Genomic DNA, 26,857 nt, shown 5'->3' with positions numbered 1-26,857 from the left:
TTTATCTGGGCAACAATAATTCACAACCCATTGGGGGAGAAAGGATATATATGCGCCAAATTTTCATACTAAACAAAGATGGTGGTATATCAGGGCTAAAACCTAAATTTTCCGACTACCCCTTAATCGGAAGCGGATAGTTGTTGCGCAGAAAAAATTTCAAAAAATATAAATATTGGACAACATCAAACGACACCTTTAAAAACGCTTTAGTTCACGATTAAAAACAATGGTTGCTTGAAACTTTAGTACCTTCAACGCCTAATATTTCCTTTTAGGAATTTTAAACCGAATATCATACCATAAAGTTATACATTTTTAGGGTAATTATCCAACTTTTGAATGGTAATTACAAGTTGACGAAATTTATCTGGGCAACAATAATTCACAACCCATTGGGGGAGAAAGGATATATATGCGCCAAATTTTCATACTAAACAAAGATGGTGGTATATCAGGGCTAAAACCTAAATTTTCCGACTACCCCTTAATCGGAAGCGGATAGTTGTTGCGCAGAAAAAATTTCAAAAAATATAAATATTGGACAACATCAAACGACACCTTTAAAAACGCTTTAGTTCACGATTAAAAACAATGGTTGCTTGAAACTTTAGTACCTTCAACGCCTAATATTTCCTTTTAGGAATTTTAAACCGAATATCATACCATAAAGTTATACATTTTTAGGGTAATTATCCAACTTTTGAATGGTAATTACAAGTTGACGAAATTTATCTGGGCAACAATAATTCACAACCCATTGGGGGAGAAAGGATATATATGCGCCAAACTTTCATACTAAACAAAACTGGTGGTATATCAGGGCTAAAACCTAAATTTTCCGACTACCCCTTAATCGGAAGCGGATAGTTGTTGCGCAGAAAAATTTTCAAAAAATGTAAATATTGGACAACATCAAACGACACGTTTAAAAAATTGAGCATTACGATTTATGACCTAAATTCAATTTGGAAGGATATTTCAGGATGGGATTAATCATCACGCATAAACAAACCGCCCTACTGTATCATCATGATAAATAAAATCTTCGTAACGTGCATAAATTTGTCACGAGCATAGCCAAATTGAAATTTTTCCAAGCCCCCAGGTTTTTACAAAAACAACAAACAATGGTAAAATAGCTTTTAAAGTGGGATAACTTCAATGAGGTATAAAGTTTTTTGGTAAAACAATTATTGCAATCGCCGAACTTTGAAAGAGTAAAAAACCACCCCAAGTATAAGTTTTTTGACAACAAGTAAACTTTTTTCGAAAGTCGAAACAATAAAATATTTTTGCATTCTTAAGAAAAACGGAGACAGAAAAAAAAAACATCAATGGCAGAACTTGGAACAAATTTAACAAGGCAAACTACTGTACTCAACTGTTATAGATCCTTTGCCTTAATTTTCGTCCTAAAATTTTCATGTAAGTTCAATTTGCAAGAAATTTACTTGTGAGTTTTTAGGATAAAAATTTGGGTCCCGAAATTTTGCTACTAAACATAAAACAGTAGTAGTGTTTACCATTTTTGTAACCTCGGATCGGTATAACATTTTTTTTGTATTAAACTGGAAAATTATCTTTGCTTTATAATTGATGACAAACAAATTAATACATCTGAGAACATTGTTTTAGATTTTACTTCAATTTATAACTCAGCTATCTATTTATTTTACACCGTTTTCCGAGGGATACATTGGCCCAATGATGGAACTATTGTCGCTTAAATCCGAAACACGAGATGAAACTTCGTCTAGCAACGTCTGATGTTGCTTTTTGAGAGCATCGATATACGCCGAGTACTTCCATGACGTAACATTATCACCTTGCGACATTATTATGTCATCCATTACGTTACTCGCCGCGAATCCCTCCTGTCCACCGTCGCTGGTGGAGCTCCCGGTTCCCCCCGCTGCGTCCAGACCTTTCTGGAACGCTTTTTTCTGTCTAATTTTCTGCCGGTCCGATTTCTTATCCAGCTTTGAGTCAATTTTGTTCGCGCTTTTCATCTTGTGTCTGAATCTGCAGAATTCAGTCCAGTGCGGATACAACACCCTGAATACGGTCAGTTGTGCTTCACGAAACATGTAAGCGGTCGGTTTCTTTCTTTTATCCAGAATATCCTGAACTTGTTCAGGTGGTAAATCAACTTGGACAGCCGGATGGATGATGGACTCCAGGAAACATGCAACAATCATCTGGACTTTAGCCAGGGCGAGATTGTCGTCGGCATGCGGCTGGAACAAGTCTTTGAACTTCTGGACCTCCTGCCAGAAAATGATATCGTTTTCCAGATAGTTTTCTTTTGTCACTATTCTCACGTATTTCTTAAACTGTTCTGAAGTTACAGGGTTCAAAAGAGCTCTTCTAAACTGAATCACTTCTTTAGAAGATGAAACCCATTTGCTCTCCATGATTTTACTCAACTGAAGTTGTTTTCTCTTCTTCTGCATTATTACATCGTCGGTCGCGTCTCCGTTTTTCTCTCGGCTAACCTGGCGAGTCGCGAAGGCCGGCGTCGCAAGAAACATCGCCAACCATTTCCTCTCCAGTCGCGCTCTCGTGTAATGACCAACTTCGGTTATCATTACATTCGGCGGTCGCTCAGGTACGATTTGTTTGCCCCATCCTCCGGCTAACGCCAGAACCATCTCTTGCTCTTTAGTCGTAGCTGGCGAATTAGGTCCAAAAAAGTACTTCTTGTTCAAGTACTTCGATTTTATTTCTGTCGCCTTAGTGTCGCGAATTTCTTCTTCCTCGTGCGACATTCGTTTAAAACCTTCGATATCGACCCAGCACGCCAAATCAGTCGTGCCGTAATTCTCGGCAATGAATCTTCGGTAACACTCGAACTCGATTCGGTTCTTAAGCAAGTCGTCAAACTTCCACCATCTGAACTCCTCAGGAACTTCGAACTCCAGCTTCTTGTACAGTTCTTCACGCTCCTTTTCTTCGTCGATTTCTTCTTCTTGGTCCTCGACGTCCATGTGAACCTTCACGACTCCTTGTTTGTTCAGGAACTTCAGGTATTCGGGGTCAATGTCCAAAGGTCGTTTGACTGAATATTGTTCTACTTTTTTGTACTCATAATCCTCAACTTCAAGCATTTTCAACCAGGGTTCTCTTAGTTTCTGGAGAGAAAACTCCTCTGCAGAATCAAAAAGTTCTTCGGTGGGGTTTGTAATTTGACCCGAAACGGTTCTCCGAACTTCAGATGAACAATTGATTGACTTCGGAGCAGTAAGCACAATATAAAGGGCGAAAATTGCTTTAGCTTTGCGCAAAATATCTTCCGTGCTAATGCAATCTTTATAAAACAGCGAGTGATAATTTTGCAAATCATTCCAGAATGCGAGACAATTGATCCAATTTTTGTTACTACTGTTCTGAAGAAAGTTTCTAAAAACTCCCCCCGACGTGTTGAACTCGTTCTTTAGAGTCTGCAGCAAAGTTTCCATTTTTGCACTGCCAATAAAATTCCTGAAGTCGCGAACTGAGCTCCCATACGACTGCAAAGATTCGGTATCTTCGTCGCTTAGATCTTCGAACCGGATTTCTCCCGACTTCCGAGCGCTACTAGCCATTCGAGATGAAACTTTTCCAGTCGTCGGACGGGATGATTTAGCCGAGAAGCCTAGACCCGAGTCGGGTGCGTAACCCGAGATGGATTCGTTTTCGGACAAGTCGTCACCTTGGTCTCCGTTGTCGTCAAAAATTTCCAGATCGTCAACAAAAGAAGTTGTCAAAGTGCCAAAACCCGACTCCATATCTCGTCGCGAAGGTTGAGCCGACTTAGTTCGGGTCGACGACGGCGGTGGTTCTCTGTTCTCTTTCGCGGTGTTTTGCGCAACAACAGCAGCCGATTTAGCCCGATTTCGTTTCTCCGGAACTTCAAGAGGTCCCGTAATGTTCTCGTAATCTGCCGAGATGTCAATCGACGGGAGGCAAGTGCGTGGTCGGAGCGGAATGGCCGAAGGAGTCTTTGGTTCCGGATAGCTCAGAACTTGTGCAGACTTCGTAACTTTGTGATGATTAGAGTAGGCAACGTTTTCGCTCAAAACTTTTGAAAACTTTTGTTTCTTTTCATTGAGATACTTAGGCACCCAGTAGTTAACTAGCGGCGTGATAACCTTATTTTGAAGCTCTCGAACTTGAGGTTTGGTGAATGACGTAATATGTCGCAAGTTGTTCATTGTCCGGAAAGTGTTCGGCAGAACGTGCGGACTGCTAATTGAGCAATATTTGTCCTTTATTTCAATCAAAGAGCTTTTTAAATCTTGTTCGCTGTCAGTGAAATTGCATTTATCTAACTGAAGCCAGAAATCAAACATTTGAAGACCAGGCGTGTTTTGGAGGAATTTGACAAAACCATCAAAATCCTCAACTCCTTTGAAGAATAAATCGGGTTTGGATTTTGTGCGTCTTTTTTGTTTAGATTTTTCCTTGCCTGCGCTTTTGTCACTTTTCGTGTCCTGAGAGCTTCCGGCTTTGCTGTCGTGAATAATAGCTTCGTTCAATCTTGGACTCGACGCTGCAGAATCTTCTTCATCGTCTTCAATTTCATTGGCTTCCTCTTGGACCGTTCGGTTTTCACGGAGCATTCCCACCTTCGTTTCCGATTCGTCAATTTGGCAGATATATCCCGACCGTGGCCGATTGACTACCGGATCCGAAGCTGTTAGATCCGATTCTTGTTCGGGTTTTACATCGCTTTCGGATGGCATCGGCGTAGACCGGTCGCTTTCTAATGCCAGAGTCGGAGTCTCAGTAATAACGTCTGGCTTCTCTTGGGATTCTCGGCGTCTCGTTAGTCTGGATCCGGGACGGACGATTCCCGAAGAAGCACTGGTTGGTCGTTTGGGCGCTGGTCCGTATATTTTTTCCTGCTTTTCTTGGGCTTTTTTCAAATGTTTGTACCATTCCCTCAAGTCTTCCGAAGGAGTATCGCCGACTGAAACTTTTAAAATTTCGATCTCGTCCTGACCAGGTAACGTCGGATCGGCGGCTTTTCTCAGTTTCGCGACCGCCGCCAAAGCTTCTGTTTGTTTTTGCTCCCTCATAATTTGTTCCTCTCTCGCTTTTTCCTCTTTTTCTCTCTGTTCTTTTTCGATTTTGTCTCTAATTTGGGCTCTTTTACCTCTAGCTGACATTATAGAACGAGGAGTTTGAAGCGGATCTGCGTCGACTATTTTTACCCGCTTCGGAGTTCCGACCGAGACTTGGTTGAGTATTTTTAGGATTCGGTACTGGCTGTATAAAGTACTCGTGAGGAAACGAGGCATCTTCGTCTCTCGCGTCCAGTGCAGTCCCTGTTCGGTGTTGAGACACTGGACGTCGTAAGTCGTAACCAGTTCGTTTTTGCTCGGCTCATCAGGGTGAATAAAGTTTCTAAACATTAATTACCCTGTGCTGAACGGTTGTTGATAATAAAATCTACACGAACCCGACATCATGTTCTAAATTTTTAACCCGTTTTAGCACAAACAAGTGAATTGTTTTTGCTCAATTTTGAGTAGTCGACAAAAGAGTGTTCTGAAAGCATATTAAGTCGGAGTGAACAAATTTTAAAGACTGGCAAGTTGCACCTAAAAACGTTTAATTTTTGTCATTTTTCAATATCTACCTAAAATAGACCCAAAAAAGTTGTATCTTTTTTTCTTCTTCAAACTTGCAAAGAAAAAATCACTTGACCTGACAGGTGCAATTTAGTCTTTAAAGCAGCTTTGAAAATCAATTAAAGTGTCTAAGGTTGTCTTAGATAGAACCAATTATATGAAGAAAAAAATTTTCTTTGTATTTACTTTTATCTCACATGAGTTTAACACTCTGTTTTTAAAAAGGCTGACCGAAATAGAATGGCGCCGTTGAATTTTTGAAACACAATTGAAACGTCAATTTTATTTCGTTTTGCGCAATTTGACTGCTCAATTTGGAAACAATTTAGTCTCAAAATTTTGGACTCATGTTCTGATTCTAAGTTTTCGGGCAAAATGAAAACAAAAATTAATGTTCCGAAATCATACCTGAAGTAGTCCTGGGTGGAGACCGCGACCTGTCTTACTGGCAAGAATGAAACATCCGGCTTCTTCACTTTGGCAGCCGCCTTCTCAATCGTCTTCATCAAATTCTCCTGTGCGTCATCGATCAACTCAAACGCACAATCAGTCGCGTTGAATCGGTATTTCTCTTTGAAGGTCGGCAACGACAGGTATTTGTTCAGCTGTGAAACGAATAGCTCGTCAGTGGCCAGGTAGTCTTCCAGTCGGTCCTCGTGGATTTCGGGAGGGACTATATTGATAACCGTCTCCATTTCAATTTAATTAAAACAAATTTAGTAGAAGTTGAATAACATTATTGCTTTTTGATATCGACAAAAAGACAACTAAAAATCTACTAAAGGCTCTGGAAAATGTTTGGAAAAATATTCTGATTAGAAACTAGAGCGTATTTTGATTCTTTTTGATATCTTAAATAATGTAATACTTGACAATTTGTTAAAAGCTAGATATAATAAAAAAACGCTGTGATTTGGTAAAACGCACGTTTGCAATTTTATCCAATTTAATCTGAAAGTGTTCAATGGCTGGTTAATCTGATGTTTTTTCTTACCACCGCATGAAATCTTTTATGCTCCATTTTTCGTATTTGGCAGCTTTATGCATTTTTTATGACAACTCTGTTTTGAGACCAGCATTGTAAAATAATTTAGTGATCAGACCTTTATGTAAGTAGCTTGTACAGATAAGTAGATTTAAGGGCTTAGTTTTGTTTTTATGACACTAAGACCCTTAAAAATATGTGACCAAAAGTTTTTGAAAGCAAAAATTTATTTCATTTGTTCCGGCTTTCGACGAAAACGGAGTATTTATGCTTGGTCCTTGGTGTGCTTTTTTTTATTCAGTCAATTTTCGGCCAAACTAATAGTTTTAATCAAAATTTTTTAAAAATCCATTGAAGATATCGACTCCCTGAAATCAATTGCAAAAAATATTTTATCTCCAATTAATTTTTGCAAAGTTATGAGAGTTTGAAAACTGCCAATTTGGTCATGCTCTGGACTATGTTATGTGCGCTTTGAAGCTTTTATTCAAAATGCTGAAAACGTAGCCCCGATTATTAAAACGTAGCGAATCATCGCGCGCAATAAAATTGGACTAAGGCTAGCCAATCAGTTGCATTAATTTTGTACGACTCAAATTTTCACACCGGATCTTTGATATTGTTCGAAGTTTATTGTTTTACAACCTTTTCTTATCCCAAAAATTATTCGAAATGGATTATCAAGAGGCAGGCTTTGCCCTTTATATGAACAGGCTTCTTAACCCTGGTAAAAACTACGCTCAAAAACCGCTAAAAATCTGGGCAAGTTGAGCAGTTTTTGAGCAAGATTTGAGAAAATTGCGCCGCTATATGTTACAAAAATAGTTCTATCTATAAAGAAAAGCAAAAATTCTGGTGGTTTTTTTTTCATGGTAGAATTCGATTTTTCAAATATCTTTTAATGGCGGTATTTGTTCAAACGATATGAAATGTATTGATTTCAGGAGCTCAAAAATATGATTTTCTGTGATCATTTTTTGTGAAATACAGGCGTATTTAAAAATGCTAACTTGGCGAGTTCGGGACAGTTATCGCACAAAATAGTTCGTTCCCTTAACGCGTAAGCAGCGATTTAGTTCCTCTCAAAAAGGTTCCAAACGAAATTGAGGCAGACTATTCGTCCCTAGAAACGCTACAAAAAACTCAGTTAAGAACTATCAATAACAATCGTAAATTGAACATAGATATCGATATCAAATTAGTTTCAGCAAATAGTTACGTGAACAAAGCAATTATTTTAACAGTAATCTTTCAACGGAGGTTAAATAGAAATTAGAGAGAGAGTGTCGAACTAAAACGTGAATCCTTCACTATCGCTCACCGGTATCAGCTAGCAGTAATATTTCAGACTGCAAGATTAGCACCATGACTCTGAATATGGATACTGTTGTTAATTTCTGTGCTTGCAACTCTTCTTTTGTGTGGTCAATCGACCCTTTATTTTCCTGGTTAGTGGTTACTTCAACTTGAATACTATTTTTGAGTGACTTTGCTCCGTTACTTCGTAACCGGAACAGCGGCTGATGGCGAAACAGATGTAGGAAGAGTCTTTTTAGTGATTTTTGCTGATCTGTTCTTGGCATTTCCCGAAGCTATTGCCTCAAAAAGCTCCTGGATTGCCGGTGAGCTAACCTCAACCTGCCTCGCCTCTGGTAACACTTCTACCCCCTTTACTGAAGAACTCGCCGAAGACAAGGTAAGATTCACTATTGGTTCTTTCGCAGGACTAGTGACTGCCAAATCTATCAGCCGACTCTTCTTGAACTTCCTCCTTGATGAACCTGGTTACGTCCAATACGTATCGGCCTGACTCTTTAAATCTTTTGGTCGATGGTCCTGCTTCTAATTCCTCGGACGACGCTGAAACCGATGATAAAACGTCTCTGGTTAATATGTACATGTTTCGACTTAATATTCCCAGGCACTGGACTTGATGAGGCTACATTCAGCTGATTTGCTGCTGGTGTCAGTGGGCTTCCTTTCTTGCTATGATCTAAATCAGACAGATTATATCTAACTTTGTTCGGTTTTAACGCGATAAGATTGTTTCTTATCACTTTGCCTTTATCATTGATGTAAGAGTGATCTTCTGTTATTTTGACAATTTTCCCCTTGAAAAAATTGAATAACGGTCGTCCTGAGTAATGACCTATTACTTTACGGAACACATTCACTCTAATCGGATAATTGATGAGATCGAACTCTAGACTAATGAGATCTTACGACTCTTGTCCTTTTCGGTCCCGAATCTGAGGATTCCCTGGCTTAAGTCATTACTCGAGCTAGCTGCAAAATGTGGCACTCGCTTTGTCAGTCTCTTTAACGTTTCTGAGCCTTCTAACGGTGACAACTGTCGTTTCACGTGACTTCAATTCTCTAGCACTAGCATCTTCTTATCTTCTGATTGCCTTTTTCCGAACTTGGGTGGTGCATCTGATTCTCCTTTTGGTATCGCCTTGGATCTGTTTGTTCTCTCATTTCCTCCCAAGTTACATGTCTCTGACTGAATATTGACAATCTAATGCAGAGCTCTCGTTGAATATCGGAGAAATTCTTCCTGGCAACAAAAAAATGACGTCTTACTTCCTTTTTAATGACTTGTGTCCATCAGCATATCACCGTTTGTCCTCATAGACGAAGACAAAAAGCTTTGGGGTCTTCTTTATTGCCTCGATGAGCAATGTATCATTGAATTTATTCTACAATGTATTTTTTTCTCTCCTGAAGAGCAACTCACATAAATTATGAAAGTCTTTGAAGCTTAATGTATTCAAGTTTGTGTGAGGATTTTGCCGAGGGCGATGAAAGGTCTAGATTTAACCCGGTTGTCTGCTTCATGATAACACGTTTTTGAGCCGACTTTTGGTCCTTTTCTCCTCCTTTCAGTACAACTTTCTGTGACTCTCCGGATATCTTCTGTGTCTCGAGCTGTTCTGTTTCTAATTTCGTCTGCTGGTGACACTGACTCTGGTCTTGGAGATGGATCATCGAATACTGGGTCTGGCTCTATTAATAGAACAATCGGTCACAACAATCCTTGAGCGATTTTGCCAAGAAATATGGGCCAATCCCTGTTTCCCACGCGAACGGAGGTTCCGTCGATATTTTTCCCCAGAATAGTGTTACCCCTAAAAGATCAGTTCTATCATCAGACTGTAAGACTGCTGACTGCGCCATGGGATATCTCTAGAAACGTTACAAAAAACTCAGCTAAGAACTATCATTAACTATCATAATTTGTTCATGGATATGGATATCGAACTAGTTTTAGTAATATGTTTCGTAAATAAAACAATCATAACAACCGTAAACTTTCAACGGAGATCAGACAGAGAGTGAGAGAGAGTATCGAGCTAAAATGTGAATCATTGACTATCGTTGACAGGTGTCAGTTACCAGTAATAACTTAGACTGCAAGAATAGCACCATGGCCTTGGTTACGGATACTAATGTTATTTTAATGTTACTAATGCACAATCGATCATTATTTACTTTTTATTGATGACTCAAAAAATTTACTCACGTTTTTCTCATTTGATTTTTGTTCTATAAAAATGAAACAGTCGAAAAATTCAGCGATTCAACTTAAATTTGCTGTATCAATCAAATTTTTCTGCCTGTTATCCACCGAACATAGCTTTATAATAATTTCATGAAAATAAGCAAAAAAACTTTTGATTTCATTTTATCGGGTGGCCATCAAATCTCGCTTTCATAGTGTATCAATCCATTTTTTTTACTTTTATTGTTGCAGCCCTGTTTTACTTTGATCATGCGTTTTTTTTATGCCAAAAGTAACTTCAATATAAACAAATTATGTCTGAAGTTTTCCAATATATCTTATTATAATCCAAGATTACTAATAAAAAATATCTCATCTATAGGTTAACTTTTTATCTAATTCGTTTGGCTCGGCTTTGGATTTTGTAAAAGATGTCCTGGTTACAAAAACAATCTGAATATTTTCGTGTTTCCGATGAACTTCCATGGAAAAATCCGGTGAAGAATGATTTTTGTCCTTTATCTACTATAAAAAAACAAGCAGACGAGTCTGATCAAGAAAAACAAGCTAAATGTTAAGCGATTAGAAAAACAGACAATTGGAAAAAAAACAAACAAACAGACAAACAAACAAACAATCATTATAAAATGCAAAATTTTGCGGGTAATTGTGAAAACAAATGCAGTCTGGCGGGAAAACTGGACAATTAGGCGGCAAGCATTTTGTTTAAACCTTACCATGCCTGATTTCCGTTAAATTGTTATCTCAGTTAAACTCATCTTGGGTGGAATCCCTCATAGGCGAAGGACCGAATGGGTGAAAGCATAAATCAGCCAATCAAATTTCAGTATTCCAAAATTTGAAACGAAAGCGTCAAAATCTCAAAGAAAGTAAACCTTTCCATGGACTTAATAATAATTTTGGCCGAATAAAGAAACGGCAGCATTACGACGCCAAACTGTGCACTAGATAGGCGCACAGTTTTGTGTCTGTATGTTCCTGGATTCCAGGGACAAATCATAAAACATGTTGAAATTTTGGCGGAACGATCAAAGAAAAAAAAGAACAAAGGGAGCCTCCTGGTTGCGGAATTCGCTTACAACTCACAAAATTTACAGTTTGGCCTCGTAATGAGAATTATCAGATTGAAATATTCAGATTGTCCTTGACCGCCGGCGAATAGGAAGAAATTTTATATTTGATCTGTTTTGATACAAAATAAGCAAAACATTGCTTCAATTAAATTCTTTAAATTCTTCTAGTTGAACAGCAATTCATTCTTTTTAATAAATGACTTTCGACTGTTTATGTTTTCGCCCCTGTTTAAGTTCTGTCATTAGAATCGATTAGCGACGCAACCTTAGGGATTTTGAACCCAATATAAACTATTATATTCGAAAAAAGCCATTTTTGTTCATACTCTTGCATTTTTGTTCATAATATCAATTCAAATTGAACAAATTTCGCAGATGCGAAATGTTTATTCAATTTTTTAAAATCTTTCTGCAAACCTTGAAGCAAACACAACTCAAACAAATCCTACTCACCACGTCCACCCTTACCTAGTAAACCAACCCCCGCCCACTACGTTACGCCTCCCCCCGTCTCCATTTATGCCCCCCTACGTCCCCCCACCACGCGCTTCCACACTGCGTCATCTATTTACCGCAACCTCTGTACAATGGATGAGGGGCATTTTTTTTTTAAAAAAAGTTCATTCAAGGAAAAAGAAAACAAGAGAGACAACAATTTATTGCGAGAAAAAATATAACTAACTTAGGTTTAGTATAATTATGAAAAAATAAAAAATGTTCTAAAAAACAGATAAATAATGCAATTATTACTCATAGCCCTTTTAATAGAATAAAAGCGATTAAGTTTCACTAAAAAGCGATGAAATAAACTGAAGAAAAAATCAATTATCAGCGAATAAGAATGCATTTTCTTGCCCTAAAAATAAGGTAATTATAATTCCTGGTAATCAGTTATGGTCATAAGATTTCAAATTTTAGAAAGACACACTATAATGTCCAATATCATTGTTCAATAATAAAAAAATTTCAGTGCGATGACATTCGCTAAAGCAAAACTATCAAGGACAGGACAAATAGAGCCATCTTTTAAAATACAATTTAGTTATGCAGAAAAAGTAAAAATTATGCAATTTTGCTGAACAAGGCAAATATCTAAAAATCACCAAGACTTGATCTATTATTTTTTCACAAATCCGGTTTAGATATATGCACTAGCCCATACTAACTGGTTCATGTAGTTATTGTTCCTACCATTGAAAATGGGGAAGAACTTTGCATTCGGATGTGTTTTAGTTTTTTTGTTTTACACGCAAAATCAGGTGCCACAATAAATCACCGGAATGGGTCGAAAAGTATATCACTTTCACACCTTTTCAGTAGTGATTATATAAAACTTAGAAAATCAAAATTTTCGGTGTTGAGAAAAACCCGTGTGAGTTTTGATCTAATTTCGAGCAAATAAAAAAGCGCGAATAGGTTTTTTGTTTTTCGAGCAAAAACAGTTATCACGAGTAAGCATCAAAATGGTTGAAGTGATATATATTATAATCCCTTCAGCCCTGAAAAGATTCCCGAACGAAATTAAACTAATAACTTCTTCTAAACTTTTGAGTTTAACCTCAATGTTGAGCAAGTTAAGCGAGCGAGCAGGCTTATTTTCGAAGGAAACAAAGTTAAACTTCACTTTAAGATTGTAAAAAAATATATTTTTTTTTGCGCTGGAACAAAAAAACTTCAAAAGTTCAAAAACAATCTGCAGACAAACTGATTTTTTATAATTGTTTTTGAACTTTTTCATGTTTTTTTTGTTTTTCTTTTCATTTTTTGACAAAAAAAAATGTTGCCCAATTGCCAAATTTACTGTGGCTGTCGTATGAGGCTTTCGTCATATCTAGCCACGCACAGAAGACGTGAAATGTGAAAATGTGAAAAAAAATGAAAAAATCTAATGTATTTTTCAGAGTTATGGTTGGAACAGTCTGTGCTATTTGTCCAGCAACCTGCCATCTTTGTTTTCGATGTACTCTACTTACTGAATGTTGTTTGATTTCCTCAACTGCAGTTTCTGCTACCCGACTGATCTCTTCCAAATCGGCATTCAGTTGCAGGCTGCTTTGCTTCACTTTCGCCGCCTCAATGCACAGACTGAGAATCATCATCTTGACAGATAGAGCTCCTCGGATGTATTGGGGTCCCAACGTCTCAACTGGAAGTCCTAGCGCCTCGCCCGTACCACGTGACCAGGTTTCCAGTGTGGCCAGAAGAGTCATTGCTCTGTCCTAAACTTTGTCTAATTTTTTGTGTTGACCAAAAAAATTACTAATAATAACAAAAAGACAAATTTCTATTAATGATATGAAGTATCAATTTGCAATAATAAAAAACCATTTTGAGATCAAATTTGAATAACGTGAGGAAAGTTGGTTTGATAAACGAATGAGCTTGGATTTTTTAGTCATTTTAATTATAAGTTATTTTTGCCACGGAAAAAATTTTTTATTACCACGGAAAAAATTAAGCTTCGAAAAAATTTTCCTGAAACAAAAAAAAAAAACATTTTTTTTCCAGCTTTTACAACATTTGTCTTCGTTTCTTCTATATAACACAAAAGCGAATTGTGCTTGCCCGAAACTAGGCTGAAAAGCGAAATCTGAAAGCGGTTTTCCTCAACAGAATTTTTTTTTGAAATTTTTGTTGAATTACGACTTTAAGGGCTTCGTGGTACCCGATTGTTTAATTAAATCCCAAAACAGAATTCCTCCCGACTTTCAGTGGTCGGAGAAAATAAACCTAACATCAAATCCACAGTTTCACTTTTCCTGGATATAGTACCCGCATTTAAGAAAAATGAAAAAAAATCTGTTATAATGGATGAAAAAAGGATTTTGTTGCCTCGAAAAATAGTTATATTATAATCCAATTTTAATTGAATATAATCGATTTGTTTTCACTTTTGTGGACACTGACAAGGAAACTCAATTATAATCGATTTTTATTGATGGAACTCCAATGCGGGTATATTGTTTCCTTTAACATCGACGAACATTTTTGCACGATGAACTAAGTAGCGATATGGATGAGCCAAAATCATAAAATAAATATCTGAACGACTAGGAAGACAATTTAATTGTTAAAAATGTCTGGATTTTTCGAGACATGCATATGAAGATTTTGTTGATTTGGATAGGGTAAATTTGATGCGCTAAAATCTTGACTAAATGCGCTAAAAAATGTAAATAACGGCATGTAGTAAATAACACCAAAAAATAGCATGTAGTTCTTAAACAGGGGCACAACAGCGGTTCACCATGATGAGCTGTACAGCTATTGTGTTGGTCCTTTTCCCGGATGATAAATGGTCTTAATCTTAATGTAATAGTTATTATCCAGCGTGTGTTTGCTATTGTGACCTTGATAGAAAAGCGACTATGTGATATGTGGGATGTCGATTTGATATCAGTTGTTTGCTTTATAGTCGCTGTTCAACTTGAAATTTACCAACAAATTAATTCTTCTAGACTTTCAGTTTTCTAACCGCGAAAAAAGAACTTGGAGAGGAAGTAAGAATTGCACATGCGTGGTGTGAACCTACCAGATATTTCTGCTCCTTTGTAGCCCTGGTCATGCCCAGTAGAGCCAGACAGTAGAACACTTCCCCGAACAGTTTCCTCTGGATTGAGAGTGGTTGAGTGCCATCGGCTGACACGGAGAAAAACATGCGTCCAGATCCGTCTTTCACCAGCATGTGGGTCTCGATAAAGGTCAAAGCTGGAAAAGAAATCTTGTTTTATTTGATGATCACTGACGAGTTTTGCGACGAGTCATGAAAAAATTTCTAAGTCATAGACAAATAATTTTTTTTCAAAAGTGTGCATGGCAATTTTCCTTCTTTTCATACAGCTAAATAAGATCTAAGTTACATCTTTGGAAGAAAAAGAAAACTAAAGTGAGTTATTTAAAAATCAATCATTATAAATGACATGAAATTAAATTATTGCAAAACTCTGAGAAGGCTGGAACAAATTGCTTCATTTCAACTTGAAGTTTTTAAAAAAAAAGGTTCTGAAATAGCCAAAATCATTCTAAAAAAATTACTTCAAAAATATCTCTGAGAAAATATATAATCTCTACATTTAAAAGGTATGCGAAAACGCCATCAAGCTATGTCAGTAATATATTAGATATGGCTCTCGTTCAATCACCATCTACCAACAATTACTCTCCTCCCAACGCCCCCTCGGTGGTATACAAACTAGCCGAAGTAACAACAAGCCGAAGTAAAAACAAACCGAAGTAACAAGCCGAAAAAAACGTAATTTTCATATAATAGTTATCTAACAATTTTGTAACGGTTACAAAACTTAAGCAACTTCATTCATATACTCGCTGGGTTACATACTCGCGCATTTTCGGTTGGTTTAAACTTCGGCTGGTTTATTTACTCTCGCCCCCTCCCTCTCTTTTACCCGAAATAGCTGTACTGAGAATCTCTTCAGTTCTGTATTGAGTGTGGTCACAGTATAACTGACACAGTGTCCATACTGCCCTGCCCATGAGCCATGAGTTCTTCCTCCCATCGTAGACTCCGCCCACTTCATCCAGCATATTGAACAGTCCCCTGGAAAGAGACTTTTGGAAGCCAGCTTGAAAAATTATTGGTTTGAAAAAGAAACCAGACGGGGAAATCCAACATAGAGTTCTTCTTGATGTTGAAACTTTCCCTAGTATATATCATGCTGATTGTGTAAAGCGAGTAGAAACGTTTAATGAAATTTATTTTCTGATCGGTTTTACCCATAATTCTTCTAAGTATAAGTCATCGGTTGGGCATAAAAACTCAAAAAAGGCGACCTGTCATAATGATCAAATCAAACGATTACCTGACAGAAATAATTTTTTGGTCACGTAACAATATAATTTTTTCACGTATAAAACTTCTTATGATTTTAAAGTCCGAATTATTCTGTTTTTGATTAACTTAAACTGCCTATATACTAGTATACTATGTGTTGAGTCTAAACAATAAGGACCTCTGATATTTGTTATCAGTGGTCACAAAGCTGGTCAAAAATTTCCTCCTCTTGTAACACTTCATTGTTGTGCCTTCTGAGTTTTTTTCACACTTCATCAAGTCGCCAGATTTTTGAGAAGAACGCCTTCTAATCTCAATTTTTAATGCATTCGAAAACTTGATGCGTTCTAAAACCTATGCATTCAGTTTTTAATGCATACTTTTAATACGCTAACAAAAAAAATCGTTCAAAGCAAAAATGACTCAGAGAACCTAATTTTTTATGCTTACATAAATGAAACAACTTTTTAAAAAACAATTTAGCAAATTTAAGCGAAAATAACTATTTTTGACTAAGACACAATGCGTAACAAAACTTTTTTCGATAACTTGAAAAAAATCGAAAAAAAAATGTTTGTTATGATGGTGGTTATTTATGGTTTTACCCGAACTGGAGTTTCATGGGAAATAATAATCGATTATATGGATTATATCGGCAAAAAAATTAACCCATATAACCAATTTTTATGACCCATCCGAACATGAAAATGGATTTTTAGGGGACTATTACGAGTCCAAACTGTGCACTCTGTGCTTTGTAAATGGATTCCGCAACAGGCTAAAATCAGATGGTCTTCTTTGCTGTTTTGGTCTTCTTTGCTGTTTTGGATTCCACAAACAAATACTTCCAACATTGTACCGCTCAAAATTGCTCCAAAAATAGGCAAATTTGTGGAATCCACAACTGTATTTGCGGAATCCAGAACAGCTTGGGGAATCCTTAAACAAATAATACGACATGTGCATGGTTACGTTGAGCTGTTGCGTAGTCCGCACCTATGAGCGGAATCCGCAAATTGTAAGTGGAATCCGCAAATTGTAGGTGGATTCCGCATTTTGTTTGCGGATTCCGTTTACATATATGTATGTATGTAGTTGCGTTTAAAATTATATTTTTTATTTGCATGATTTGATTTCACTAGAATAGGATTTTATTAGATCAGTGTTTGGTTATAATGGAATCCCAAATACTGAACTAATTCGATGGTTTGCTATGCGCTGGGTTTCCAATCATTCTCAACCTAATGACTCCAAATAATGAATTCATTCCATATTTATTACATTTTTTTCTGTGGATTCTACTTACATTTTGCGGATTCCACTTACAATTTGTGGAATATACTTGCAATTGCAGAATCCAGAACAACTAGCTATATTCACTTGTTGCGGATTCCGCAACAAAAAAACTGTGCCGACAAAATTCACGTTACAGCTTTTTGTTCGCGAAATCCACAAAAATTTTGTAAGTGGAACCCACTTACTTTTTGGAACATATTTAAAGATTTGTCTCTAGAATCCAGAAACATACAGACTTAAAATTGTGCGTCTATCCACTGCCCAGTTTAGCCTCGAAAAGATTCTAATCGATTATTTTCAATATTTAAAAATCCATTTTAATCCATAATTTTGACAATATCATGATTTTTTGAGGGCAGAAAAATCCATGAAAACTGTTTACAGCTAATTAAACTCTTGAAGCATTTGAATAAGAAAGTTGTAGAATTGCATCAAAAATATACCAACTTGTTAAAAATGCAAATTTAGAACCCGAAAAAACATGTTGATCTATAGAAAAAAACTCAAAAAAAATTGTACTCCCTTCTCCACCCATCCCCCATTCCAAGTTTAGCACCCCCACCCATAATTTATCTCACCACATTTTACCCCCACCACCTCTACTACCCGACCACCTAACCTGCCTTCACCACCTCATCTACCCCCCCCCCCCCCCCCCCCCACAGACACACACAAGCACACGCACACCCCCAGGTTTCGACCTCCTCCACTCCCAAACCCCGCCACTCCCCCCTCCCGCCTGTTAAAACCGATTGTTTTGTATCATATTGATATGAAAAATTTTATCATTATATTTTATTGGGAGAGTAAAAAATGTATGAAATGCACTATAACCCATTGTTTTGACAATGTAATTGATTTTTTAGGGCGCAAAAGTTGGTGAAAATCAGTTTTTTTTCTGCAGAAAACTGTATAAGGCTTATTAAAATCTTAAATGTTTGAAACCTAAATGTATAAAGTCTTATTTAAAAAATTTGAGTTTTTTTTTAAAAATAATCATCTATAATCCCCTAAAAATCCATTTTCATGTTTGGCTGAGTCAAGAAAACCGATGTGGAGAGATGCTTGTGTGAATAAACAGTCCAGTTACCAGCAATCGCCCCCCCCCCACGCACACACGGTGGGGGGCAGTGGACGAATGGTAGTTTTTTTAGTATGGGAAAAAAATAACAGTTATAAAAAATTTTGAGCTGCTTAATTCAAAAAGTAGAAAAATTTAAATGTATAAACGCTTAGGTGAAAATTTTAAATTTAAGAAACGTAATCCGTAGCAACTGCACTAAACAGGAAGTGAGATAGCTTGTAAAATTTGCTAAATTTGCCAATAATTTTTCAAAATGTCCATTATAATTGATTATAATCTATTTCTAATGGATTATAACCTATTATAATTAATTATAATGAGTTTTTATTGATTTAAAAACTTTAGGATTATAATATCTTTTTAATGGATTCTAATCAATTACTTTTGCACTTTTGTGGATACTGACAACAAAATAACGGTTTTATTGATTATTATTCATGTAAATTCAGCGAGGGTAAGAAATGGTTTTGATATGGTTTCATGATACAATAATTTTTTCTAAACCAGGGAAGTCATTTCAAACCCCTTCCCCCCTCAATTCTGGCTGACGAATTTTTCCAAAGTTTTGTTTTAAATTAACGACATCCATTTTTGTCTGACCAGACTAAACATTCTTCTAAATGCGCCTTGAACGCCAATATAATTAATTTTAGGGGGGAGCGTGTGCCGAAAAAACAGCGAGTTTTTTGGTCAAAATTTTCCAAAAAAGGCCTAAAATTGCTTTTTGGCTTTTTTTAAAATCTTGCCTGCGGAGCAGAACATCTTTTTAATAATAGGGCCTTTTAGCATTTTCAGCAACTTGGCCGACCTTGGTCCAAAAAAGGGCCGACAAAAATCAACTTGATCGAAAAAAAAGGTGGCAAAATTTTAAAAATCGCCCCCCCCCTCAAGAGAAATTTCTGCGCACGCCTCTGCAGGATCAACTAAGACTCGCAAGAAACAGAAAAAAATCATAACAATCGGCGGACGCGTCAAAAATAAACATCAGATAATTTCGTGTTTGTTGAAGTTTGTTCCTGAAAAACGAACTGGTCACGTGTTAGTGGAAGAACAAAGAATAGTACTCAAATAATTTACCCATTTTTTGAATCAACCGCTTTGTGGAGCCAGAAACTCACGCACTTTGTGAGTTCATATTCAACCTCGGCAAGCACGCATTCCAAGTAGCTCACCTAAAAATTAAAAAAAAATTGTCATTTTAGTTAAGGTTAAATATAGTGAAATTTATTTACTTTAGTTACGAAGTGAAGATAGTTTATTTAGTGAAGATAGCTTTAGTTACAAAAAGGTATCTTCTCATCTTCTACATGGTATTAAAGTTTTAGTTGATATAATATAATTAGAAAATCCTTTTTTCAAACAATCGAATTAATTATAATTATATTTAAAAAATTATATATTTAATAGAATCAAAAAATTATATATTTAAAAAATCAAATTTTTCGGAGCAAAAAACGAAACTGAGCTGAAATAAGCCGTCAACTTATTCGGCAGACGGAAACAAAAAAGTTATTTTGCCCGCAAAGTTCTGTACAATGGAGATGTTTGAAACTTGCAAATGTTTCAAGATTTCATTTTTTGTATAGTTTTTGAAAAGTTTATTAGAAATCAACTTATGGGATTTTGCCGTCGGCGCATTTTGCCATTCTATAAGATTTTTTTTTGAGGCAAGGACGGTTTTTCCATAAATGTTGAAGGTTTCGTTTAATTTTTCAGTTCAATCAAATTGATTTCTGAAAAAAAACAGGCCCATGTGTTCTTGTAGAGCGCATCAGAGCTCAAAAAAGATATAGCGACAGTAATTTATACACTGTTTCTATAATCAGTCTCATATCTATACTTACTTCACTTTTGTGCAGATTATCAAACATGCTGTGTAATCTTTCGGATCACGTTGGTTGAAAGAACGCAGAGTGTAACTAAAAGACTAGAAAGTATAACACAAAAGCTAAAATTCAGTTAAATTAAATTGAGAGAGATATGGCGAAAAAAATCAATTATTTGGAAAAAAATTCAATGTTTGGGGAACAAATTACTATTTTTGAAAAATCGAAAATCAGTGCAGCTCAATTTATGAAATTTTATCTCAATTAATTGCGTAAAACATGAAAATAATTTTCATTTGAATCTCGCTATTATTAACCTGCCTACAGAAAGAAAAGAATAAACGACTATTTTGAGTTATCTTTGTTAAACATCAATTGACTCTTCACTGTCAAAATCATACTTTGTATCAAAATATGAGATAAATGAAGTAAAATCACAATTTGCTTCAAATATGAAGTCACTAAGAGAAATCAAAATTGCTTTGGTTTTGAAACTCAAGCCATAGTCTTTACTTGAAATTTACAGGCTGGGCAGAAAAATATGAGTAACAGAAAAGTTAATGCGAAAATCTTCACGAAAACCCTTTTTTTCTGCAACAAGGAACGTAAAAAGTTGTTTAGATTACAATAACCTGATAAAGAAACATGGCAGACAACTGAGTTGACCTGCATAAAACGTAGATGTCTGTATGAGGACGAACTGTGTACTGGATTGGATAGGCGCAAAATTTGATGCTTGTATGTCTCTGGAATCCAGAGACAAGTCTTTAAACAAGCTAAAATTTTGTCCCAACGATCAAAGAAAAGAAATAGAAAAAAACAAGAGAAAAAAACAAAGTGTCCTTGTTGCGGAATCCGCTTACAGTTCTCAAAATGTACCATGAGGGTCCTGAAACACCCAGTGCGCATCGCAATAGCTAAGTCACCGCTCAAATTCCCTATCAATATTTTCGGTGATATCAAACCGTTAATTGTTAAGTTGTTAAAGCTAATGAATCTTCTTTTTACAGGTTTCTGACTTCTTTGAGTGGGTTGCAAACTTGGTGAGTAGGTAGTACCAGATCTCCAAGTCTGATACTTTTGCTTCGCGCGATCCGGAAAAATTGTCAACAAAATTTCAGAAATCCACTCACGCAGTCTAATTTTCCAAGTAACTTTTTTTTCTGTCTTTTTTCTTGAAATTGTTTCTTTTTCTTCAATCAGAAACACGGAATCGCATTGTGCGTTGTAGCAGTAGAGCAAGGATTGTATTTTTCAGCCAATGGATCAATTTAAAAGCAGCATGACTTTTGAAAAAAAACTTCCACGAATCTCGCAATTTTCGACGAATTCGTATGAAATTTTTCTCACACGCGAAAAAGTTAGAATGTGATTCAGGAGCTTCAGCAATTACGAAACTTTTTTAAAAATCGATGTCAGCAATTTAAATCGATACCAGCGTGGGTCCCCAGTTAGTTCAAAATTGTAAAGGAAAAGGCTATGAATGGGATTCGGGATAGTTTAATTTAAATAGATTGCGGTAGAAAAAACTTAAGATAGGCAAATGTCATTATTTTATAATTCTCAAAGAAGACAAATAATAAACTACGGTTAGTTTCAAGGTTTTACTGAAACTTTCTTTTGAGAGCTAAAGTGTCAAAAAAGGCAATTTCTCAAAATAATAGCCTGAGCTTTTGATCTTCTTTTTATACGCGATCTAACAAACAAAATATGGAAAACTCTTAATATTTCATGCTCGTCAAATAGTAGGCAAAATACTAAGTTGAAGGTCATTTCCAGGCTTCACTGAAAAACGCCAGCGAAATAATTGATGCCTAAGCTTTCAAATCCTGTTGTTTTTTCAGTGGGAGTTGGTAGAGTTTAAATTTAATGGTTTTTCGTTTTTTTTTATTATTGCATTTATGCCACCTTATTTTCCGCCACCCTTACTTTCGAGCACGCTCAGCGCGCGGGTTCAGTCCATTTTTAACGATCCACCGCAAGATTTTAATGCACGGCTTTTTACCCGGAAAATGACTATCTGCAAAGTTAACGCGAAATTTTCCTCGTTTTTTCCCCATTTTGACTTCCTAAGCTAAGGAAAAGACAAAATTGGAATTTCATTTGTCTTTCACTTCCCTGGGAAACATCCAAACTTTTCCAAGGAGACCTGAGGAATTAAAGGAAAAATGAATTAGTTGCTGAAAAAATTTTATGCTTTGTAATTTAACTATCACCATAGCCGAGCGTATATTTTTTGGTCCCACAGGATGGATGGCTAGGTTCAAATCCCAATCGAAGAATTTTTTTTTGCTTATTTTATCTTTTCTCAGCTCGCTTATTTTCTAGAAGCGAAAAGTGTTTTGAAATGTTCATCTGATCACAAAGATCGTTAGTCGTGTGTATCTGACACGCATGCTTTGCTCGTTGGTCGCGGGGGAATGAAAATGATGGTTTTTTCTTTTAACACAACATATATTCCCATTTATTTACAACGAAATTTTTTATCTTCTTAACTAATAAAGTTGAGGACAAACGACTTTCAGTGATATCACGTATTTATTCTGTTTTTTTTTTATAAGAACCATTTCGAGACTGCTCAATGTGATGTTCAAGTTTTGTCTATCATTTCAGTGATTTTAAATTTGAACTGTTTCACTTTTGAGTGAGTCTTTAACAGAAACAGGTGGTGAATTGGTAGAGCATTTGAAAAAAATACCAGTGAAGGCAGTTCAAATCCCAGATGATCGAGCTGAAGGTTTTTCCCCTTTTTTCTTTTTTGATCGGTTTGAAACTACTGAATACATTTGAATTAAATTGTCTGCAATTTTCTTCGAAAGATTAAATGAGCACAAAAATATCGAGCTGTTACGCGTCCCCGCATGTGTTCACAGGAACAGGTCTACAGACCATTTTTCATTAGACATCTGTCTTCAAATGTTCATATCCTTAAACAGTTAAATGTTGCTCTTTGCTTATAGTTTTGTACATGTTGGAAAAATTATTAGCTTGAGTGACTGTTTAGCAGTGCTTCAGGGTTTTAATTCAGGTGAAAGTAAAGAAAAAAGGTTTAAAGCCCGTGAAGACATTTTTGAGGAGGATAAGCGAAGGGCTAAGAACACTGATTAGGTGTAGTTTTGAGTATTAGATATTCTTTCGATATATACAATAAGGCGTTATTAGTAAAACACTCAATCTATACAATATTGAAAGTAAGTTAGACTAAAATAGGCCTGTTTTAGGCAAGAAAGACCAATATAGTCCTGAAAACTTGAATTTTTTGATTTGATGAATTTTTAATTTTTTTTCACTTTGTTTTTCATTTTCAAGTTCGAAAGCGAAAAAGAGTTTCAAGACGTTAAATGATGAAGGAGTGACATGGAACCAAGCTAGTGGATTGCCATCTGGCTTTGACCATCTGGGACTAATGGACTCAGACACGGATTTTTCATTTCAGCATGCTGTGTACTCAGTTTCATTTCAGCATGCTGTAGTCTCATGGCACTTTTCATGTGTGTAAAATTGATGCTTTTTTCCTTTTTCAAAACCGTTCTGTTTGAAACTCCTTCCAATCCATCTTGCTACTACGACACCTGGCCACTAGAGATAAGGAACATTGGTGAAGTGATGCACTTAGGCTTTTTTTGGACAACATATGAGGGAATTTTGCTTTGACAAGAGTTACACGTAAAGGCGAAGTAGACAAAACCAACAGCCTACTAAATAGGGCAAAACGCCGAGGCCGGGGTGGCGACGGTAAACGAACCCGATTCTGTCGAAGGGGAACAAACAACCGTGACAACAAATCCGACCCCACAATCGTGGCGATTTTGAAGGATCTGGCTACGACTTGGAGCAGGAAAGAGTTGAAGGATCTGGGAGGACCTCGGAGCGTTCGGAGGTTAATGCCGGAGAGGAACTGCTATTCGAGGGCAAGTCTAGGCTAGGTCGAAGACCAAGAGTGATAGTCGGAGAAAGGAACAATCCTCTCTGGCAAAGCAGAGTGAGAACGAGATGATGTCGAGCATGAACCCCAGGGAGGAAGAATCATGTTCGAAAGCGAAAAAGAGTTTCTAGACGTTATATGATGAACGAATGACATCGCTCCAAGCTAGTGGATTGTCATCTGGCTTTGACAATCTGGGACTAATGGAATCGGACACGGATTTCATTCCTAGCCCGAAGAAGGAGAAGAACAAGAAAGCGATCTCCACTCTTTCACCATCAAGACCGTTCTCGGATGGAATAACGATAGGAACTTCCTCAGCGTTCGATAGGCTAATGACGTCGATGGGTACTTAGAGAGGTGGTGCATCATCGAGCACTAGGCTGCAAACTCAATTAACATCCTGGTCTCTAGGTCTGACCCCCGTATTGGGCGTGGACATTGATGTGAGAGGCATGTTTGCCAATGGGAGGACGGGTCTTGAGGAACTGCGGTATGATATGACGAAAAGAATCGACCGGGTAAATGAAAAGGCCTAAAAAGGCCACGGGAGGCTAGGAGATGAGCTGACAGATATGAAATCACAGGGCAAACGTGATCATGTATAGCTGCTTCAGAACACCGTTCAGTGCTTTTCGTAAAGTTAAGCTTTAGCCACAAAGGAATATGAAGAAAGAGACTGCAGAATGATACGAGCGATCGAGTAATCACTGAAAGATCATAACAACAACTATGCTCAAATGATACCTAAGTTGGCGAGTAGATTGCACGCTAAAGCTGATCTTCTGATGCGGAAGCTTGATGAACTTTTAAGTAGCAACAATCGAGAAAGTCGCCCAGATCCGAGGAAGAATTCACTTCTGATGGGTTTCGAGCCTCCAGATACACAGAGCTCCCCCAGCTCGAGAACAAGTTTAGAGTCTAAGAATATGCAGAGATCCAGGGCAGCCCCGTTAATGCCATTTTGGACGGATCCAGTCCCGCCAGAGGCGGAAGCCTCATCGGAGACAAGTTTGCCAACAACCGTCTCACATGACTTCACGATATATGCGCCAATGTTTGAGCCGCTTAATAAGTCCCTTGAGACGTTCATCACTAAACTCCCGAAGTCTACTGAGGGAGGAGAGAGGTCTCGAAGAACACTCAAGAAGCCGGAGTCGTACAAAGATGAATCAGATGGCTGCCTTGATACCTGGATAGAAGGGATGAGTTTGCACTTTGAGCAAGAAAACTTTTCGAAAAAGCAAGAAGGTACTGCTCTAACGAGCTATCTAGAAGGCACGGCCCTGAACTGTGTTATGGATAAAAAAACAAAAGAACGTGCGAGTGCTCGTAAGATCTTCAATATTGTGCCGAATCGTTTTGACTCGGGTGTGCACGGGTATCAGGAGATGTTTTTGGATGACCTCAAGCTGCTGAGAAGGAAGAGTAACTCTGATAAAAGAATCTCAGAAACCAACATAGCCATAAACTCGAAGTTCATGGACAGGGTGAGGAGTGAGGAGCTGAAAACCATGTTGGCCACACAATTTACCATGTCAAGGGACTGTGTGCCCTCGCCCGACGATTTGCGCATGAAATCGCGCGAATACCTGCTCATAAAACCGAGAACTCAGACTCGCTACAACAATTACGGCAAAGATAGTAGGATGGATACCGGCACGGGTTCCAGTTGATTTAAGCCTCGTGATGATATGGCCAAAAGGAGTTGTTGCGCGAGTTGCGGTTCGCTGGATCACCACGTGTCAGCTTGTTAAACTTACAAACAAAGCATGAAGGCAATTTGTTACTTCCTTGACAATATGGACCCGAGGAGTGAGGATCACGAGGAATAAGTGAGAGGGCTTATGAAGAAATATGGACCGAGATGTTTCTTTTGCATTCTTGAAGGGCACTTCAAATCAGACTGCACTCAGTTTTGGGATGCGTTAGCAAACTCGAAGCAGCCCCGCCAGGAAGAGGCGCTATCCGGAGTGAATGCCAGTCCACCACGGCTAATGAATAAAGATGAATCGCGAAAGAAAGAATTGTCACAAGGCACCTTCGCGACCAAGAAGGTGTATACATTGCCAGAAAATTATGGCCTAGCGACTCGGTCCGCATTACAAAAGGCTCAACAAGAGTTAGCCACAAAAAAAATTGAACAATGGGTGAGGTTTGAACTAGAAAATACAACGTTGCGCGAGAAATTGGATACCTTGGAGAAAACCGTAAAAACAGAAGAAAAAGGAGATACCTAAGAGCCGAGTTTTGAAATCAAATGTCATCTCGGGAAAGAACTTCGGAAAGAGAGGGAATCAAGATAATGTCAGTCATCTCGGTTGCGGGCCATCATGTTGTGAAAAACTTGAGTGAGCCGTGTGAAATTACCCTCGTTCACCTGGATATTTACACAGAGTACATAAGAGGAACTCAAAGACGAATTGGACTTAATGCCGTGCTTGAAAAGGACGCAGTCCACATCGGCTGCAAAGGGCAGGCAATTTTCCGTAAACGGACTGCTTGACACGCGCGCGATGGTCAGTGTCATGCCAATTAGCACTTGTACCGACATGGGTTTTGATAGGTTGGACTTTATATCGACCAATACCCGACTGGCCGCCGCAAACCGGAGAGCAATTTATGTGCCGGAAGGATATCCATCATCTCGCTGCAACTGAGGGTAAGGTACCTCAGTTGCAGCGGGTGAGCTTTTTGGTCGTCGAAAACCTTGACGAGTCCGACCTGTTCATCTT

General features: G+C 37.5%; 2 protein-coding genes across 2 annotated transcripts in view; both read right to left on the bottom strand.

The window, feature by feature from the left end:
* LOC134843652 (N-acylglucosamine 2-epimerase-like) overlaps positions 1 to 20,330 on the bottom strand; it is a 51,847-nt gene extending 31,517 nt beyond the window's left edge. Inside the window, exons 1-5 of the mRNA XM_063859847.1 lie at positions 20,216 to 20,330; positions 19,449 to 19,543; positions 15,606 to 15,757; positions 14,732 to 14,907; positions 13,173 to 13,418 (exon numbers count right to left, since the gene is read on the bottom strand). Coding sequence (XP_063715917.1) covers positions 13,173 to 13,418; positions 14,732 to 14,907; positions 15,606 to 15,757; positions 19,449 to 19,543; positions 20,216 to 20,242 — 696 coding nt within the window. The 5' untranslated portion in view covers positions 20,243 to 20,330. The remainder of the gene's footprint in view (positions 1 to 13,172; positions 13,419 to 14,731; positions 14,908 to 15,605; positions 15,758 to 19,448; positions 19,544 to 20,215) is intronic.
* LOC134843651 (regulator of G-protein signaling 22-like) lies at positions 1,572 to 6,550 on the bottom strand. The gene is made up of 2 exons (XM_063859846.1): positions 6,027 to 6,550; positions 1,572 to 5,391 (listed from the first exon to the last, which is right to left on the bottom strand). Exons 1-2 carry the CDS (start codon positions 6,311 to 6,313, stop codon positions 1,671 to 1,673), a joined length of 4,008 nt encoding a protein of 1,335 aa, XP_063715916.1. The 5' UTR covers positions 6,314 to 6,550; the 3' UTR covers positions 1,572 to 1,670.
* Positions 20,331 to 26,857: the final 6,527 nt, after the last annotated feature.

The sequence above is a fragment of the Symsagittifera roscoffensis genome, chromosome 4 (assembly GCF_963678635.1).
Source record: "Symsagittifera roscoffensis chromosome 4, txSymRosc1.1, whole genome shotgun sequence".
Taxonomy (NCBI): domain Eukaryota; kingdom Metazoa; phylum Xenacoelomorpha; order Acoela; family Convolutidae; genus Symsagittifera; species Symsagittifera roscoffensis.
This window is presented reverse-complemented; position numbering and strand designations above follow the sequence as displayed.

What these genes read in the sequence shown, in the direction of transcription:
- LOC134843651 (XM_063859846.1), bottom strand. Translation starts at nt 6,313, where the DNA reads ATGGAGACGGTTATCAATATAGTCCCTCCCGAAATCCACGAGGACCGA. An exon ending in TCCACCCAGGACTACTTCAG is followed by an intron (nt 5,392 to 6,026) that starts GTATGATTTCGG and finishes ATTAATGTTTAG; the next exon opens with AAACTTTATTCACCCTGATG.